The sequence below is a fragment of the Sparus aurata genome, chromosome 10 (assembly GCF_900880675.1).
Source record: "Sparus aurata chromosome 10, fSpaAur1.1, whole genome shotgun sequence".
NCBI classification, from domain to species: Eukaryota; Metazoa; Chordata; class Actinopteri; order Spariformes; family Sparidae; genus Sparus; species Sparus aurata.
The window spans coordinates 987873-1007970 of record NC_044196.1 but is presented as its reverse complement, the minus strand read 5'-3'; the positions used below and the strand labels follow the sequence as shown (position 1 = coordinate 1007970).

At 42.2% G+C, this 20098-nt stretch overlaps 2 protein-coding genes across 9 annotated transcripts in view; one reads left to right on the top strand and one right to left on the bottom strand.

The window, feature by feature from the left end:
- LOC115590038 (Fc receptor-like protein 5) overlaps nt 1–20098 on the top strand; it is a 435016-nt gene that overhangs the window by 318027 nt on the left and 96891 nt on the right. The gene's annotated exons all lie outside the window — the stretch shown is intronic.
- The window catches only part of LOC115589946 (muscle M-line assembly protein unc-89-like), a 50001-nt gene continuing 32460 nt past the window's right edge, over nt 2558–20098 (bottom strand). For 3 of the 6 annotated variants that reach the window (XM_030431128.1, XM_030431129.1, XM_030431134.1), the window contains 7 exons: nt 16801–17127; nt 11980–12315; nt 8957–9280; nt 7365–7697; nt 6607–6930; nt 5706–6029; nt 2558–5524 (listed from right to left, as the gene is read on the bottom strand). In XM_030431128.1, coding sequence (XP_030286988.1) covers nt 5460–5524; nt 5706–6029; nt 6607–6930; nt 7365–7697; nt 8957–9280; nt 11980–12315; nt 16801–17127 — 2033 coding nt within the window. In that variant the 3' untranslated portion in view covers nt 2558–5459. The remainder of the gene's footprint in view (nt 5525–5705; nt 6030–6606; nt 6931–7364; nt 7698–8956; nt 9281–11979; nt 12316–16800; nt 17128–20098) is intronic. The other 3 variants (XM_030431131.1, XM_030431132.1, XM_030431133.1) reach the window with 3 other exon arrangements.

The following is a 20098-nucleotide window of genomic DNA, read 5'->3' as shown; positions in this document are numbered from 1 at the left end:
GCAGAATGAAATTTATTCACTATGTTTGAAATGTTTCTTGTCTAAATGTATATGTATTATTGCTGGAGTTGAAACAGATATGGTAAAGTTTGCTAAGCTAATTTAGCAGTATGAAAGTAGCAAGCTATTAACAGTTTTACTGTGTCAGTGTCATTTAAAAGAACATATTTAGTGTCAATAAGCCCCAGTGTTGTAGAAGGCCATTAAAAGTAAGGTCAAAGTTCAGTGCTGGTTTCGCTCGATAGTGTTGATCAGTCTGTGACATATTATTGAAAGGGAATTCAAATGTGTTTTCCGTGCATTCATCCTGTGCATGTTCTGGGGGTCAACTGCACGAGCCTCGTATTCAGTACACACGAGTTGGCAGCCAAATGATTCCAACCACAATCCAAAAGTTACTGCAGTGCAACTGTTTGTATCTGTTTGGATTAAATGATAACATTTCAACACGACATGGATGAATTTGTAAATCAAGACTTCTGTAAGTTTGTTTTGCGTGAGTGTGATCTGTGATATTGTAATGTGATTTGTACATGACGTCTGTTAATCAATTTGAGAATCACCATGAAAATGAAACTTTGACGGTTTGTTTGATGAAAGTGCCTTTGTGATATTCTCGTGTGTTGTAAATTGTTATTGTCCTGTGAGCTTTGTCACCAATTAAAAAGAGCTACCTTCACAACTGTTTCAGATTGTTTTGTAAATCAGTTTAGGAAACATTTATAAGTTTATGCAGGTCTTCATGATGTGATTCTACACAACAATCACTGCCTGTATAAGTAAATGAGCGATCGACTAAGAAACACTACCAGATCCACAGCGACTTGCCACATCAGAAAAAAACAAGATGATATCAGTTTCTGTGCCTTCGCTTTGAGAGCTGTGGTCTCAGTCTGACTCCCCTGTGAAAACTGTCTGTCTCAGCCACTGGTTGTATGAGACTCTTATCTCAGTCACTGTATTTAGTGTATTTCCTATAAGGAGAAATGTGTTGAAATAATAAATATCATAATTCTGTCATAACGTGCTCTGAAACAAAAAATCAAAATGTTAAAAGCTCATGCAGAAGAAACCAGAACCACAGGTCTCTCTGAGCCCTTGACTCAGTGTGACCTGTGGACCTGAGTCCATAAAGACACTGAGGACAGTGGAGATGCAGGACAGACAGAAGACCAGCAGGTGGCAGCACCGTAGGATCACAAGCTGGAGGATGGAGAAGAAGATTACAGAGATAAAGGAAGTAGCTCCTGAAGCTACAGACACTTGTCCTCATCAGGTGTCTCAGTATCTCACGTCTACTCAGAGTTCAGCAGCTTCATCTACATGCTGTCGTCCCTTTGAACTGTAATGTCTCTTTTAATGCATGTGCTGTGACCTGATGTTGATCTGGTGTTGATCTGTTGTTGATCTGGTGTTGATCTGGAGTTGATCTGTTGTTGATCTGGCAGGTAAATATCACCTAAAACATTCTGCATGTTAAGAGACCAACAGAGTCCGATGTGCTTCTGAGCCATTAGACTAGACTAACTTTTTCAAATGATTAATTTCTCGCTGCACTCTCTGTCTTTTTGTTTATCTGTGTGACTTCACTCTCAGTCCATTGTTGAATATTGTGCAGCTGCTAACGACTCACATTAACACAAACACTGTGTGATGCATCAGTGTTTCAGGCCATGTGCTGCTCCTGCCTGCAGTGAAAGTACTACAAAGCCCCAGGACTCTCTCAGCTGCCAGGGACTTGAATGGCAATTATTGGCTACTATTCGGTACAACACTATGATCATTCAGTCCTGCCTGGTAGAGCACACGACCATGGCTCAAGTACTCTGTTGTGCAGGATGCGTACTTCTGTTTCCCATCAGAAATACGGCTGCTGATGAGAGGGATGTTGTTCCTCTCTGTGAATGAGTCACGGCTTTGTGAGACTACAGGAACTCTAAGACATGATGCAGCAGGTAATGATGATGGTACACATGAAACTGCACTTTACAGAAGAAGGAGAAGCTAGCAAGCATCATTAAGGGTATCCAAAATTAAATTATACAAACACTGGCAGAAGTGGTGTTTGGAAACGCCCACTCTGCAGGATTTTGCTTTAAAAGTGATGGGACAGGTACAATGTGGGAAAAAACGTGTCTATAATGATTCAGTTTGTCAGCAGTTCCATGAAAGAGGAGCGTCTTATTGTGTTGACTGACTTGCATCAGCTTGATCCGGAGCACGTCACCTCTGAGATATTGAGGCATCTTGGTGATGCTGGCTACAACGCTCAAAACATAGTTAGCCAGTGTTGTGATGGTCCCTCTGTGATGAGGTGGCATACAAGCATAGCTCCAAAAGAAGCTTGTTAGATATGTCCTATATTACCACTGTTCTAACCACCGATCACACTCAGTGGTCGTGTGAGCCATGCAGGGTGAGCCATGTGTAAGTGGTGGAGGGTGGGAGGTGGAAATAATGGAGTAAGAAAGGTTATTTTAGATGGGATAGGTTCTGTGAAATCGGGGGAGAGCACACTGACAGTAACCAGGTGAAAGAGAGGACAGAACACAATGGGTGTCGGTGTATTACACAATCATTTATTACAAGGTATTTTCTTCAGATAAAAGGGCCACAGTGAGCCTTGTTTCAGGTGGTTAAAATTTGCTTTTTATCTGGACTCCGTTCACTGCAGTATAAAGCTGAGCATCTGGGCTGGAGCAGCTCTCTACTTGTCTGAACTGAGGCTGTGTTGATAGGTGATAACGGAAGGGAACAGATCGACCATAGATATGTACTTCATATGACCCCACTTCAAAAAACACAAACTATCCCTTTAAAATAGTCCACACACAATAGGGAAGTAAGAGTCTATTGTGACTGCCAGACTGGGTACAATGACGGCTCAGAGGTGGTGGCACTATGCTCTGCAGCTGCAAGTACATCGCATTGTAACACTCTGGGTTTTCCGTTTGTTCGGCCGATGCTTGCGCTGTTTTGTCACGTCTCCCAGACCAGGTCTGCTGTTCTCATGCCTCTCTAGCGCCTTTCAACAACCTAGACATATCAAATAGCAATAGAAAAAAAGTAATATACAAAAAATGTACAAAATGTATAAAAGTGTATAAATAACCACAGTTACTCTGCTTATATATAGTTTTTTATACAATTTATAAAAGTGTTCCCTTACTTGAACCAAACAATGTATGGGCAAATACCAATCCACACTAATGAGGAGTGGTTTTACTGTGGGCACTTCTCTCAGACAGCGTGCCTAGTTCCTCCCAGCTCTGCATCCCAGCCTGAACATTCAAACATTTATTGTGTTCTAGAATGATAGATATGAAGCATAATATTATTAACACTTCTTGATTTAACTGCCTCAGTAGCCTGTATTAAAAAAAAAAAGAAAAAGAAAAACCAAATGTATCGGTTCTTTCTCCGAGCACGGTTTTCTAGGTCTTCCGTCTTAGACTCTAAATAGGCTCTAAATAATAAATCTTAGACCCGTTTAGCGGCGTCAGTCAGCTCCGTTTTCACACTCTGTAGGCCATCCTCGGTGTCTCCTATGCACCCTTCGGCCTCCGTGAGCCACTTAGCTTTTGCACAGCATGGACAGAGCTGTTCATCTCATCTATGCGTCTCTCCACGTTGTCGAGTTTTTCCCCAAAGCCTTCAAAAGTACTTATCTTGGTGTTAATCACACTGACAGCCATACACAGTGACTGCAGCTCATTTAGCACCGCAGCTAAGTCAGTCCATGGGCTAGCTGCATCGTTAATATCATCGGCTGCCACAGTAGTTGTAGTTTTGGGTCTATGAGAGCCACGGTTTCTTGAGCTGCTCTCGTAGTCTTTGAGTGTTGTTTGTTTAGACATCTTTTGGAACTAATTACAAGCGTTAATGACTAGGACTTTGTAAACTTTTAGCAGTGCTGCGAGGAGCACCCACTCAAGCTGCCATCTCGGTCCGCGGCTCCACAGCGCCCATACAAAAGTTATATGTAATCTAATCTATTGATAAAAATGCTGATTTCCCAGTAAAAAATTAATTGAATGTAGAAAAAGCACTAAAGTCCAATACAAAGAAATGTGTCTCATTCAACCAGAGTCTGGAGACAGTTCGGCTCTGGTTCTGAGTCAATGGGTCACATGACCCAGAAGCTATTGAACAAAGATGCAGATTTGTGTCGGTGCCGACAGTGAAGAAGGAGTCCAGTAGGTTCCGGTGTCGCTGGTTCTGCTCTGTGGACCGACACAGTTCCTCCTCGTACTCTGCTATCGTCCTTTCAAACAGCGCACATATCTCCTCAGCAGCCGCAGTCAGTCGCTGCTTCACCAACGATCTCAGAATCTGAACTTTAGACATTTTCACACAGTCACACTGTTTACAGCTAGCATGCTAAGCTAACGTGTGAATACTTGTATCTGGCGGAAGATGAGTCTGAGAGCAAACAGCACAAAGTCCATCACACACGTTGATCCAGACTGTCACTACGTCACTACCATGGACGGCTCATCTCTAATCAATCATCAATAATCAGAAGACAAGCGATCTGAGTGGCGCAGCGCGAGCCTCTGATGGTTTGCCACAACAACTCCACTGGGACAAACCTCGCAGCTGCATGTTAACCGAACCTCCTTTGTTTTTATTCTAGAAGTCTTACAGTGTCTAAAGTTGAGATTCGATGGGACTTAAATATTTTTGGTTCCATTACTGAGAAGATTTCTCCGTCTGAGCGAAGAAGAAGAAGGTTTTTCTGGAGGTATGCACCGTAATGCTCTCATAAGAGAGGATTGAGGCGGTCAAACTAAAGCGAGCTGGGAACATCTCACTCTGCGGTTTCTCCTCCGGTTCACAGCAACTACAAATAAAACCTGAGTTGTGACCTGAAGTTTCCCTTTTTAATACATTGAGCTCCTCGGCTGTTGCAGTCCCTCCTGACCAGCCGGCTGCTGCTCTTCTGGGATCACAATCCTCCTCTGGAGCCTCTCTTCACTGCTGGAGTCTCTGTGAGGCCACTTGTGTAGATTACAGTTTCAGAACCTCAGTAAACCCTGAATCTGCCTTTATTATAACACCAGGAACAAAGCTTGCTGGATGAACTGGGTTCATTCCATATCAGTGAAAGATTATGTTTTTTTAAGTTTTAAGCAAAACATTTAGTTATTGGTCAAAAATTATGAAACACTTTCATAAAAGATCATAAAATATAAAACAAATGTGAACAAAGACCAACATGGAGCTGTTGACAGGACGTCACTCTGACGTCACTTTGACAGCACTCTGACGTCACTGATCAATAGTCATCAATAGTGAGTGTGCAGACTGTGTGTGAGAGTTAGTAGGAGGAGTCAGAGTGAAGAAGAAGCTGACGAAGCATCTTCCTGTCTTCATCTGTCCTCCATCAGCTCCTTCACCTTCATTTAGTCTCTGATCCGAAGTCACATCAGATCAATAATCAAAGATTGACCAACAGATCAAACAGATTGATCAGCCATCAGGGGAGTCAGCTCAGTGGAGCTGCTTCTGTTCCTGATGTTCCCTGCAGAGGAGACAGAGGACAGTTAGACAGAGACAAGCAGCCAATCAGAGAAGCAGCCAACCAGAAACAATGAGCCAAACAGAGACAAGCAGCCTACCAACAAGGGACAAGCAGCCAACCAGAGACAAGCAGCCAATCACAGACAGACACTCAGACCTCTGTTCTGTATCTTCATACTGACCTTTGACTTTGAGCTTCACTGTTTTCTCTCTCAGCATGTCTCCCTCCTTGTTGATGACTTCACACCTGTATGTTCCTGTGTCTGTCTCTTTGGGGTATTTCAGGGTCAGACTGAGGTCTCCAGTCTTCAGCAGGTCTTCCTTCAGCTCTGTTCGGTCTTTGTAATCCTGGTCCTGTTCTTCAGGCTGGTCAGATCTGTTCTTATACAGGTGGACTGTCCTGAATAAGCGTCTCCACATCACTGTAGCGTCCTCAGGCAGGTCAGGTGTAGTTCTGAAGGGCAGCTGGACAGACTCCTCCCACTCCTCCACCTCCACCTGACAGACTGAGAGGAAACAAAGCACAACATCAGCTTTGCAGACAGCAGCAGCAGCAGTTTTGAATAACTTTATTGACTGATTACAAAGTAGTAGAGAAAGCTGAAGGACAGAACCAGATCAGACCAGCAGGTAACAGGGGACAGAAACACAGGAAGTAAAACCAGGTTTTCAAGGTGTTGGACATGATCAGAGTCCTGATGGTGTTGTGATGTTTTGTCCCTGTGGTCTTCACAGTAATGTCTCATCTCAGTGTTGAACTGCTGTTTGTTGCTTCTCTTTGTCACTTTCACATTTCTGGACGTCAAATTTAACATTTTCTTTGATCAACTTCTTCAACAGGAAGTGAAGATTTGTTGACTCAGCTGAGAACTGATCATCAATCAATAACTGATACAAACTATTAAAGCTGCATTTCTTTGTTCTAACTGATGAAAAGATTTGTTGTTTCTTACAGCTCATTCCTCCAACTCTCTTCTGGATCACATAAAAAACATCATATTCAGATCAAAACTGTCAACTGATTGTAAATCAATCAGCTGATTGATGTCAGTCTGACTGCTGACTTGTACCTATAATACTGACCTTTGACCTTCAGTATCACTTGTTTCTGTCTCAGGATGCGTCCCTCCCTGTTGTAGACGGTGCACGTGTAGGTCTCACTGTCCCAATTTGTGAGATATTTCAGGGTCAGACTGAGGTCTCCAGTCTTCAGCAGGTCTCTCTTCATCTTTGTTCGGTTTTTGTAAACCTGGTGCTGTTTCTCAGGCTGGTCAGATCTGTTCTCATACAGGTGGACTGTCCTAACTGAGCAGTCCCACTCCACTGTAGCGTCCTCAGGCAGGTCAGGTGTAGTTCTGAAGGGCAGCTGGACAGACTCCTCCCCCTCCTCCACCTCCACCAGACAGTCTGACAGGAAACAAAGCACAACATCAGCTGTGCAGACAGCAGCATCAGTTTTGAATAACTTTATTGACCAATTACAAAGTAGTAGAGAAAGCTGACGAACAGAACATTTCATAACATTTCACAACATTTTCTTTGATCAACCTCTTCAACAGGAAGTGAAAATTTGTTGAATCAGCTGAGAACTGATCATCAATCAATAACTGATACAAACTATTAAAGCTGCATTTCTTTGTTTTAAGTGATGAAAAGATTTGTTGTTTCTTTCAGCTCGTTCCTTCAACTTTCTTCTGGATCAAATAAAGACATCACATTCAGATCAATACTGTCAACTCTGATTTGAAATCAATCAGCTGATTTATGTGAGTCTGACCTCTGACCTGTATCTACAGTACTGACCTTTATCTGCAGTACTGACCTGTATCTACAATACTGACCTTTGACCTGCAGCTTCACTTGTTTCTCCATCAGTATGTCTTTCTCCCTGTTGTAGACGGTGCAGGTGTAGGTGTTAATGTTTCTGTCTGTGGGGTATTTTAGGGTCAGACTGAGGTCTCCAGGTTCCAGCAGGTTTCTCTTCATCTCTGTCTGACCTCTGTATTCACTGTCCTGTTGTTCAGGCTGGTCAAAGCCATTCTGATACACATGGACCTTCCTGTTGTATATGGATCCGTCCCTCCACTCCACTTTAGCATCTTCAGGCAGGTGAACTGTGGTTTTGCAGGGCAGCTGGAAAGACTCCACCCCTGAATCAACCTCCACCTGGTAGACTGAGAGAACAACAAACCACAAGAAGTGAGAAACACAGAGAGGATTTTCAACAATACTTTATTAAAAATTCAAGATATTATTAATAAATTATAAAACCATAATTAAAAACCAACACAGTCGATAAATGAAGATTCACAGAATCTAAATCATGTAAGTCACGTCCAAAGAACAGCTGGTCATCAACAACACAACAGAACACATGTTTATAACACCACACACTGGAAAACATTTCATATCTTTCTGTTTGTGGATTGCAGTGTGATCAGTCAGCGCCTGCCCAGTGTCAGACCTTAAACTGTGAATGAACCTCTTCTGTCCATTCTTACGCTCCAGACCAAAGAACAAGTGTGATGGAACATCAATCTGGGCTACAGTCTGGAAGCTGGACCGGACCAGAACCCCCTGAGCTGAGACACCCAGCAGGAAGCTAAAAGAGACTTTTTAACTTCAGTGTCTCAGTCTGATTCTGGTCGTTGGTGGTCTTAGCTAGGTCTTGGAGTTCCTCCACTTCAGACTCCAGAGCTTTTACTGAACTCATCAAGGTCTTTGTGACATTCTGAGTGTACTGCTGAAAGAGTGGTTAAATTTGGAATTTTCCAAGATGCCACCACTATTGTAATAACACACGGAGAAGCCAACAGGGCTGATAACACAACTTTTAAACACATGAAAATGATGTTTAAAACAATAAAGCGATCCAGCCTGGCCACAGACAGTGAGTTATGTTCAGGTGTGTCCAGGTGTTTTGTCTCTCCACACATCACACAACTCCTGAGCCTCCATGAGGTGAAGCAGACGAGTGTGAGAGGCAGCGTGAGGCTCTGCATGGTTCCTGTCTGACCTGCTGTCCTCAGTACTGTTACAACCTCCACCCATAAATACATATTCCTCATTATTACATTTATCAATCACTTCATTTAAAATGTGTAGAAACACCACTCTCTCCACTCCCACAGCCGGAGCATCAATATTAATAAACACCAACTTTACGTCTTCACACACTGCTCTCACTTTTAACAGACGGCCTTTAATAACTTCTTCACTTTCTACAGACTGAGGAAGAAAGTTTGTGGAAACAACAAGTCCAGCCCCACAACTGTTACTGGTTTGTGACTGAAGAAGGTTTCAGCAGTCCACTCTGTCCTCCAGTCAGTCTGGTTATCAGCAGTACTGTTCTCTATCTACAGTACTGACCTCTGACCTATATCTGCAGTACTGACCTGTATCTACAGTACTGACCTGCATCTACAATACTGACCTTTGACCTTCAGCTCCACCTGTTTCTTCATCAGGATGTGTTCCGCCCTGTTATAGACAGTGCAGGTGTAGGTGTTACTGTCTCTCTCTGTGGGGTATTTCAGGGTCAGACTGAGGTCTCCAGTTTTCAGCGGGTTTGTCATCTCTGTTCGACCTCTATAAAAGCTGTCCTGTTGTTCAAGCAGGTCAGAACCGTTCTGATGCACATGGACCTTCCTGCAGTCTCTGTTCCTCCACACCACTTTAGCATCTTCAAGTAGGTGAACTGTGGTTTCGCAGGGCAGCTGGACAGACTCCGCCCCTGAATCCATCTCCACCTGGTAGACTGGAAGGACAACAAACAGAGAAAGGATTTTGAATTTCAACAATACATTTCAGTCACGTCCAAAGAACAGCTCATCATCAACGACAGAACACATGTTTATAACACCACACACTGGAAAACTTTCCACATCTTTCATCATTTTGTAATAATTCAAATATATTTTTAAAACAAGTTTTCAGCGTTTTTACAAACATGAAAACAGCATCATCATCCACAGCTGTCTCTGTTCTGTTTCTTCTGCTCAGATACACCAACATCTTTGTCCTCCACACAATGAAATTAAGAAGCTGCCATACGTCTTTATTTCTCTGAGAGGACCTGTAGCCCAGAATGAACTTCTGCTTCTAAATAACTCCCCAAATAGTCTGGAAACATGTTCCAACATCACAAACAGAGGCAGCAGTCGACAACACTCCATGAAACAATGAGAAACAGTCTCAGGATGAGGACAACATGGACAGACAGGACTTACATCAGAGTTAATGGCAGAGACAAACACAAACAGCAATGATACCATGTAAAACCCTCCACTGCAGGTCAGTGGTGGTTTATACAGCTCTCCATTCAGCTCCAACACCATCACTCAGTGAGCTCTCCATGGAGTTTTACTGCTACCATTCAGTTTGTCCCTCTGCTAAACTCTGACAAACATTTTATATGTTCATTTTTTATTTGCATCCTGAAAAGAAAACTCAGAGTTTCTCCCACTTTTAAAGAACAGTCCTGTACAGTCCCTGAAGTCTGGGGAAATGTTCACTGACGGGAAAACATGGTTCTCATCAGGTTTAATAAAGCCGTTACAATACTGCTGTAACAAAGCAGTAACTCTCCTGCTGAGCAACACAGAGACAGCTCCAGTTGATTTCACCTGTAAGCATCGGGAAGAGGAGCAGCATTGTCCATGTTTGCACCTGTGAGCTGAACCACATGTCCCAGAGTCACCACACTAGACACACAGAACCACCTGAGCAGAGTGGACCCCACCTAACAGCTGGACTGAAACGGGTCCACAGACTACTGGTTCTTGGAGCAGCCAGTACACTGAGCTGTGGTGTCCCAGCCTCTTCTTCTTCAGAAAGCTCCACACCTTCAACACTCACGATAGAAAACAGGTAATTCCTTTACGTTTAGCTGCTTTAAATCCATTAAAACAAATGCAGCCTCGTCTTACTCCGCTCTGAACCTGAAACTGAGCTCAAACCACCATTTATCTCCAGGATGCTCTGAATGTCACAATATATAAAACCTTAATGTTATCAATAAAACCAGGACTAAAACCAAAGGAACTCAACATGATCCATAAATATTCATGTTCAACACCATCAAAAGCTTTCTCTTGATCGATTGATGATATTGATTCCAGCTTTGTGTGTCAACTGTGTCACTGTTCATACTGTCAGTGTGTGACTGATCAGTAACCTCCAAAACAGCACCTGAACCAACAGGAACCAGACCAGCTGTACCTGAACCAACAGAAAACAGACCCGGTGTACCTGAACCAGCAGGAATCAGACCAGCTGTACTTTAACCGACAGAAACCAGACCAGCTGTACCTGAATCGACAGGAACCAGACCAGCTGTACCTGAACCGACAGAAACCAGACCAGCTGTACCTAAATTAACAGAAACCAGACTAGCTGTACCTGAACCAACAGAAATCAGACCAGCTGTACCTGAACCAACAGAAACCAGACCAGCTGTACCTAAATTAACAGAAACCAGACTAGCTGTACCTGAACCAACAGAAATCAGACCAGCTGTACCTGAACCAACAGAAACCAGACCAACTGTACCTGAACCAGCAGAAACCAGACCAGCTGTACATGAACCAACAGAACCCAGATCAGCAGCACCATGATCATCAAAGACTGGGAAGACAGTGCCTGAACCACCAGCCTGTAAACCAACAGAACCTGAACCAGCATCCCCTTGATGCTCAGTCTGTTGTGTGTTCTGTGTGTCTTCTTGTACTTGTACCAGCATCCTTTTTCTGTGGACAGGTCCGGAGGAGGTGACCCTCCAGTCCACAGCAAAAACATTTCATCCTCTCAGAAGACACATGAACAGTATAATCAAAATCCTCCACTGTGAACTCCAACATCAACTTTAACCCCTCAGTGTTCTTCTTCAGAACCATGAAGACCTGCCTTCTGAAGGAGACAACGTGTCTCAGGTGTGGAGATTTACAGCCCAGAGGAATCAGTTAGACTGGAGACATTAACGGTCCGTGTCTCTCCAGTTCTCTCTGCAACATTTGTGAATTATGAACGGAGGGACAGAATGATGTTTTTGGCTGGATGAACCAGTGGTACCACCTGAACAAAGGTGTCCTGGATCACTACACCTTGTTCAACAACCATGCTTACTTTATCAATACAGTCAATAAAAATAACAACTCCATTGTTCATCATAGATTTGGACATCATACCGTCATAACCAAGTATTTTTCCGATTGCTGAACTGCAATCCTCCACAGAACAATTCATAGTCGGACAAATTTTGACCCGTGTCTGTCTCCAGCCAAGGCCGGTCAATATGATCCCCTAAAACTATAGCATAAAATGCTACTGCAGTAATAAACCTACTATGCACATCCACTATCACTGAGAGAGAGAGAGACAGAGAGAGAGTACTGACCTGACCCGTATCTATAGTACTGACCTGTATCAACAGTACTGACCTGTATCTACAGTACTGACCTTTGACCTTCAGCTCCACCTGTTTCTCCATCACGATGCGTCCCTCCGTGTTGTAGACGGTGCAGGTGTAGATGTCACTGTCCCAGTCTGTGGGGTATTTCAGGGTCAGACTGAGGTCTCCAGGTTCCAGCAGGAATCTCTGCATCTCTGTTCGACCTCTGTAACCACTGTCCTGTTGTTGAGGCTGGTCAGAACCGTTCTGATACACATGGACCTTCCTGTTATATCTGTCCCTCCACTCCACTTTAGCGTCTTCAGGCAGGTGAACTGTGGTTTTGCAGTGCAGCTGGACAGACCCCACCCCTGAATCCACCTCCACCTGGTAGACTGGAAAGACTACAAACCACAACAACAGAGAGACAGAGAATTTTAAATTTCAACAGTACTTAGTTAAAGATTTGATATAATAAATATATTATAAAATGACAATCAAAAAACAACATGGTCAATAAATGAAGTTTCACAGAATCTAAATCATCTCAGTCACATCCAAAGAACAGCTCGTCATCAACAACACAACAGAACACATGTTTATAACATCACACACTGGAAAACTTTTCACATCTTTCATCATTCTATAATAACAAATCAATTTTTAAATGGGCTTTCAGCATTTTTACAAACATGAAAACTGCATCATCATCCACAGATGTCTCTGTTCTGTTTCTTCTGCTCAGATACACGGCCATCTTTGTCCTCCACACAATGAAACTAAGAAGCTGCCATGTGTCTTTATTTCTCTGAGAGGACCTGAAGCCCACAATGAACTTCTGCTTGGAAAAAAACTCCCCAAATAGTCTGAAAACATGTTCCAACATCACAAACAGAGGCAGCAGTCGACAACACTCCATGAAACAATGAGACACAGTCTTAGGATGAGGACAAAATGGACAGACAAGACTCACATCAGAGTTAATGACAGAGACAAACATATTCACAGCAATGATACCATGTAAAACCCTTCACTGCAGGTCAGTAGTGGAGCAAGGAAATTTTCTGTGGGGTGGCCAGGATGGTTATGTGATCATTTTAGGGTAGCAATGTCTCAATAGAAAATATAGGGGTATTTAGGGCACCTAAACCACACATCTCCACAATATTTGAAATGCTGGTAATGGCGGAAAAGATCAAATAATATCCAGTATATCTAACATTTTTTCTAATTCCTGCAAGTAAAATAACAAAGATGCTTACACTATACAACTGTAGCACAATATACAGACAACACTTCGTACTGTGCTGAGAGGACTTGGGAGGTGTTCAGCTCAGCTCGTAGTGATCACTATGAGCTCATTCCTTGTGTATCAGGAATACACAGACATAAATTGGAAACAGTTGTTTTCATTATAGCCTGATCAAGCTATATATACACACACATGAATAATGGCCAGCAAAATTGGCCAACATAAGGATCTAACAAGGAACAAATTGCGATTTGTTTCCAGCCACAGGCATACAAGGCTTAAGGGCTACTGTACAAATGCACAAAACAGTTGTATTTGTTGTTGCATTTTGCTGATGTCTAGAAAGCTGTTAGAATAAAACCAATAATTATTGGTTCTCCACTTAAAATGACATTGAGAAACATTTGAACTCTGACCAGGCTATTTCAGCTGGCACTGAAAAAGAACCCTAACAGTATCCCCCAGTCAAAAGTTCAGCCTGCTGTTCATGCTCAATCACATTCTAACTTGGTGGCAGGGAGAGACACACCAGTCAATCAGATAGCATACATTGTAAGTAACATTACTGTCATGACTCCAGGTTCACGTCTTTGTGTTGTGTCTAGCGTTTTAAGTTTTGATTTTCCATACCATCTTGTGTCTCTTGTCCTTTAAGATCTCCTGTGTATTCCCCTTGTTGCAGTAAATCTCCCACTGTCTGTCAGCGTTTTCTCATCAGTAGAGCTGGAGGGTGATGTGCCGCGGAAACACCATTGGAGCTGCGGAGGTGGCTAGCTGATGTCTGATGCACCACTCTTTCGGAGACTGTAAACTCCTGCAGGCAGTCTCACCCTGGCCACAGCACCATGCACCATTATTTTTTCTTAAACTAGAAAAAGTTAAATTCATGTTGAAAGGGTCAGTCTAGAAATTTTACTTAAAATAGCAAGCCTTTGTGACATATTTTGAGAATCTTAAAGTATTGCCTGAAGTACGAAACACCTTTTTATTTCATATTCTAATTCTACTTTCTCTCTCTGTTTCGTTTTTAATTTTTTCTATGTATGTTTATTCAAATCAATGGTCAATTATCTCAGTGTGGTGGGAACTGAGTAGCTTGACTGACAACTGTGAAACTGAGTTTAAAGCCTTGTTAACCAACTGGTGTCGAAATGTGGGCACACAGTTGTGTGCTTGTTTTCAGTGTGTAGAACCTTAAACTGTTTTGAAGAACTGTGTAACAAGCAAAATGGAAAAAAAATATTTTCCCAGAATATTGTCAAAATATGGGGGGTGGGAAGGGTGGAACAACTGTGTCGGGAGGGGGGTATTACTAAACAATGTTCTCTTTTCTCTCTTGAGGGGTTTGTATAAGCGTTTGTTTTTCTGTTTAAGATTAAATGAAACTGGAGAACTGTTTCACTTCCTGTAAATTGTAACTAGGGCTGGGCGATAAAGCGATAACGGTATCTATCGCGATAGACATGTGATCAATATCAATAGAAAATACGTTCAATAGAACGTTCGATAATTTCGCTGAACTCCGTCAGAAACAGCTGATCTGCGAGCGGTGAAATACAGTGTGAGGCCCAGTTGCTGGACGAGAGGTTTACGCAACTGTTTACTTTCGATGAAAACGAAACTTAATTTCTGACACAGACACAGAACGTAGAACCTCCGTATCCCTACGCATTAGCATAACTGGGCCATTGCGCTAAGGCGTAGGGATACGGAGGTTCTACGGTTGAGAGAATGTAGTGCCAAATAGTGATGGGAATGACAGTTCCTTTTACTGTACTGAATCTCTAGAATCCGTTGATTAAAATGATTCGTTCAAAAGATTTGTTCACTGAATCGTTCAGTGCTCTCCAACTCCCTGAACTGATAAGCAGCCAAACAATCTGTCATTCAGTTTATTAATCAGCCCTGAGGTTCCCGTTCACTTACTGAGGGACGGTGCGTTCACGGACTATAGTACACAAAAATTTGCGGGAGACGCAGCGTTGCTTTGAGTGGTATACATGCACTAAAATTATTACACGGTGAAAGTGTCCTCTGTGCACAGTATAATCACTTAACATGATGCTACACGGATGTTAGCAACACAGCGCTAGTTTCAGCAGTTACAGTTACTGAACGTGAATCAACTCCTCTGCCCTGTGTGAGTGGGTGAGTGACACAGCGCCACTTTCAGCACAGTACGTGAAAGAGAATCATGTCCTCAGCGACAGTTCTCTGTATGCAGTAGGTTCACGAATCATGAACGACTCACAGCGCGAACGTGAATTACATCCTCACAGTTCTCTGTGTGAGTCACGGCAGTTCCTCTCACACAGATGCTGGCATGCTCGCGGCTGAGCTCAAGTGAACTGAGAAAGGAACAAATCAGTTCTTGAAGTGATTTTGTCCACTTCGTTCACTCAAAAAATGTGTTGTTTGAATGACACGTTTGCGAATGACACAACACTAGTGCCAAAAGAAAGGGCGGTCTGACGGAGATGTAAAGCAGTGTGAATTTTCTCTATAAAACGTACACTTGCAATAATATAGATTTTTTTAAGGTGGGCCTCGTTTTAGGTGGTTAAAATTCGCTTTGCACCGGACTGTGCTCACTGCAGTATAAAGCTGAGCGTCTGAGCTAGAGCAGCTCTCTGCTCCTCCAAACTGATGCTGCGCTGTTCGGTGATTACGGTAGGGAACAGAGCGACTACAGATGTGTACTTTATATGACCCCACTTCAAAAAACACCAGCTATCCCATTAACATATTGTCAAGCAGCAATGTCAGCTTATACACTATTTTGTCTTGAAAATGATATTTTTTCTCCAAAAATCTCACCTGTAGTCACAATTTAAAGGGTTATTTTTCAAATTTTACTTATTTCAGATGGGTAAAAAAAAAATCAATAATTATCGATATCGACCAATGTGAAACACTTATATCGTGATACATTTTTCAGCCATATCGCCCAGCCCTTATTATAACATCCTTGATCCTCCAATAAAAAGATTTATACATTAAAAAAACATCTAGAAAAACAACTCTCTCCACTCCCACAGCCGGAGCATCAATATTAATAAACACCATCTTTATGTCTTCACACGCTGCTTTTACTTTTAACAGACGGCCTCTATTAACTTCTTCAGTTTCTACAAACTGAGGAAGACAGTTTGTGGAAACAACAAGTCCAGCCCCACAACTGTTACTGGTTTGTGACTGAAGAAGGTTTCAGCAGTCCACTCTGTCCTCCAGTCAGTCTGGTTATCAGCACACTGTACTGTGTGTCTCTGGTACCAAAATAACATCCAGCTTATTGAGAGAACCGGGCTTGAAAAGAGACGCTCTTTTCCCATCATCCCTTGCTCTATTTAGATTCAAGCTGCCTATTCTTATGTCTCCCATAGCATAGAAAAAAGGTGTAACACAGAAGAGAGTGAACAAAGCAGGCAAAAGAAGGAATAACTGATACAAACTATTAAAGCTGCATTTCTTTGTTCTAAGAGATGAAAAGATTTGTTGTTTCTTTCAGCTCGTTCCTTCAACTTTCTTCTGGATCAAATAAAATCATCACATTCAGATCAATACTGTCAACTGTGATTGGAAATCAATCAGCTGATTGATGTCAGTCTGACCTCTGACCTGTATCTACAGTACTGACCTCTGACCCTCAGCTTGACTTGTTCCTTGATCAGGATGTGTCCCTCCCTGTTGTAGACAGTGCAGGTGTAGGTGTTACTGTCCCGGTTTGTGGGGTATTTCAAGGTCAGACTGAGGTCTCCATGTTTCAGCAGGTTTCTCTTCATCCCTGTTTGACCTCTGTAATATATGTGCTGTTCTTCAGGCTTGTCAGAACCGTTCTGATACACATGTAGCTTATTGTTGTCTCTATCGCTCCACTCCACTTTAGCGTCTTTAGGCAGGCGAAGTGTGGTTTTGCAGGGCAGCTGGACAGACTCCACCTCTGAATCCACCTCCACCTGGGAGACTGGAAGGACAACCAACCACAATAGAGACAGTCAGAGAGGATTTTGATTTTCAACAATACTTTATCAAAGATTTAAGATATTATAAATAACTTACAAAACCACAATCAAAAAACAACACGGTCAATAAGCGAAGATTAACAGAATCTAAATCATGTCAGTCACATCCAAAGAACAGCTTGTCATCAACAACTAGTGATGGGCGATATGGACTAAAAAATGTATCACGATTATTTCTGGCATTTATCCCGGTAACGATAAAAGTGATGATAAGAAATACCAATTCACTTGTACTGTGAAACTGTAATGACTCAAATCAAATAAGTTTGAAATGTGAGAACAGATTCAACATTTATTCAAACTCTAAGGCACAAACAGTGGCAGTAAGCTTATAAAATCACTATATCACTATAAAATCAATTTATGGATTATTCGCCTGAATCCTTCCTTCTCCAATTTGGAGTGGCAAAATGTCTTTAGCCAGGCAAAACACCACTGCCTCCGTTAATTCTTTCCATCGTTTGCTTTGCTTATCATATGGTATGGAATGAGCAAATGCATCGCCAATTTTTGTCTGGCTAAGAGTTTTCTTACCGGAGGCTTTGGCTGAAGTTGACGCTGTCGCTTTTGTTGCATCCGTGCGCATTTTCTGGCTCTAGTCATATTCTGGTTTGTGCTGGTGTTTGAGGTGGTGGAACAAATTGGTGGTGTTACCACCCTTTGCAATCACCGTTTTTTTACAAACTCTGCATATAACAGAGTTTTGCTCCACGTCAGACTTATCGTAACCAAACCAGTTACAAATAATCGAGCTGGAGCCTTGTTTAGCAACAAACTCCTCACTCTCAGCTCCGCCTTCCGCCATGTTTGTTATTGTTCTTCACGTGAGCCAGGAGATCAGGTCTGCAGGCAGGTGGCAGGTGCCTGTCACGTGAGTTGGGCTGTGAGTGCGTGGTCGCATACAAAATCATCAAACGAGAGTAAATCTGAATACAATAAAGTTGAAAAAAAACGCCATCAACCGGAATTTTTCATTATTACCGTGAGATGACAAATTCTTACCGTGGGGAAATTTTTTGACGGTATATCGCAAATGGTAAAATATTGCCCATTCCTATCAACAACACAATAGAACACATGTTTATAACAGCACACACAGGAAAACATTTCACATTTTTCATCATTCTATAATAATTACAATCTATTTTTAAAAAGACTTTCAAAATTTTTACAAACAGTAAAACAGCATCATCATCCGCAGCTGTCTCTGTTCTGTTTCTTCTGCTCAGATACACGAACATCTTTGTCCTCCACACTATGAAATTAAGAGGCTGCCATTTGTCTTTATTTCTCTGAGAGGACCTGTAGCCCAGAATGAACATCTGGTTCGAAAAAAACTCCCCAAATAATCTAAAACCATGCTCCAACATCACAAACAGCAGTCGACAATACTCCATGAAACAATGAGAAACAGTCTCAGGATGAGGACAAAATGCACATTTACATGGTAAATGGTCTGCATTTTTAAAGCTCTTTTCCAGTCCAACAACAGCTCAAAGTGCTGTACAATACATGCCACATTCACACACATATTCATACATTGATGACAGAGGCTGCTATGTAAGGCGCCAGTACCAGGCGCTCAGTATCTTGCTCAAGGACACTTCGACATGCAACTAGGGGGGGCCGGGATTCGAACTGGTGACCTTCCGATAACTAGACGATCCGCTCTACCCACTGAGCCACAGCCAACATGACTCACATCAGAGTTGATGACAAAGACAAACACATTCACAGCAATGATACCATGTAAAAAGCCGCCACTGCAGGTCAGTGCACGTTTGCTTCACTTTTCTACTCTCTTAACCCTATGGAGAGAATTTTGTTCCTTTATTATTCAATCACATAGAATAGATTTGAAACCAAAAAAGAGATTTGAGAGCAAAAAAGAGTAAGTGGCAATTACATTTTTTTTTAGATCGAAACAGAACAGGATGCAACTGAAAAAAAAAATATTTTGCTTATAAATCAGTCCTCTTTGCTTTCAAGTTAAAAACTTTTGCTTGTAAATTAGTCCTCTTTGCTTACGAGTCACAAAGTTTTGTCTGCGAATCATTCCCTTTTGCTTGCAACATCTAAAGTTTTGCTTGCAAATTCAACTGCACTTGATGGGCGGAGCCTACGCTGGTGGATGAGAGAAGAGTTTCTATTGGTTGACTTGACCTGGCTCCAGCACCAGCTACATCTTCCGCATTCCCTTGTGCTGTGCTGCTTGGAGTCTGCCTGTCGCTCTTGAAACGCTTCTCATGAGTAATGAATTGCGCTATATAGCGCTATATAGCGAGAATTTTGTTCCTTTATTATTCAATCAAATAGAATAGATTTAAAACCAAAAAAGAGATTTGAGAGCAAAAAAGAGTAATTGGCAATGAATTTTTTTTTTTTGAGATCGAAACAGAACAGGTTGCAATTGAAAAAAAAAATATGAGAGAACATATTTCTTCAACTTCAATCAAAACTAATGTTTGTAAGTAAAAACATACAAATATTTTGCTTATAAATCAGTCCTCTTTACTTTCAAGTTAAAAAACTTTTGCTTGCAAATCAGCCCTCTTTGCTTGCGAGTCACCAAGTTTTGTCTGCAAATTCAACTGCACTTGATGGGCGGGGCCTACGCTGGTGGATGAGAGAAGAGCATCTATTGGTTGACTTGACCTGGCTCCAGCACCAGCTACGTCTTCCGCATTCCCTTGTGCTGTGCTGCTTGGAGGCAAGCCTGTCGCTCTAGAAACGTTTCTCATAAGTAATGAATTGCGCTATATAGCGTCGGCTACAGCCTGCCGTACATTCACAACAACAACAACACAAGTAATGAATTATAATGCCCTGCTGCTGCACGCACACTGATTAGACAGACGGAGAAGACCTCGGCAGCCCACAAACACTCGCTAGATAGCAGCTAGCTAACAGCAC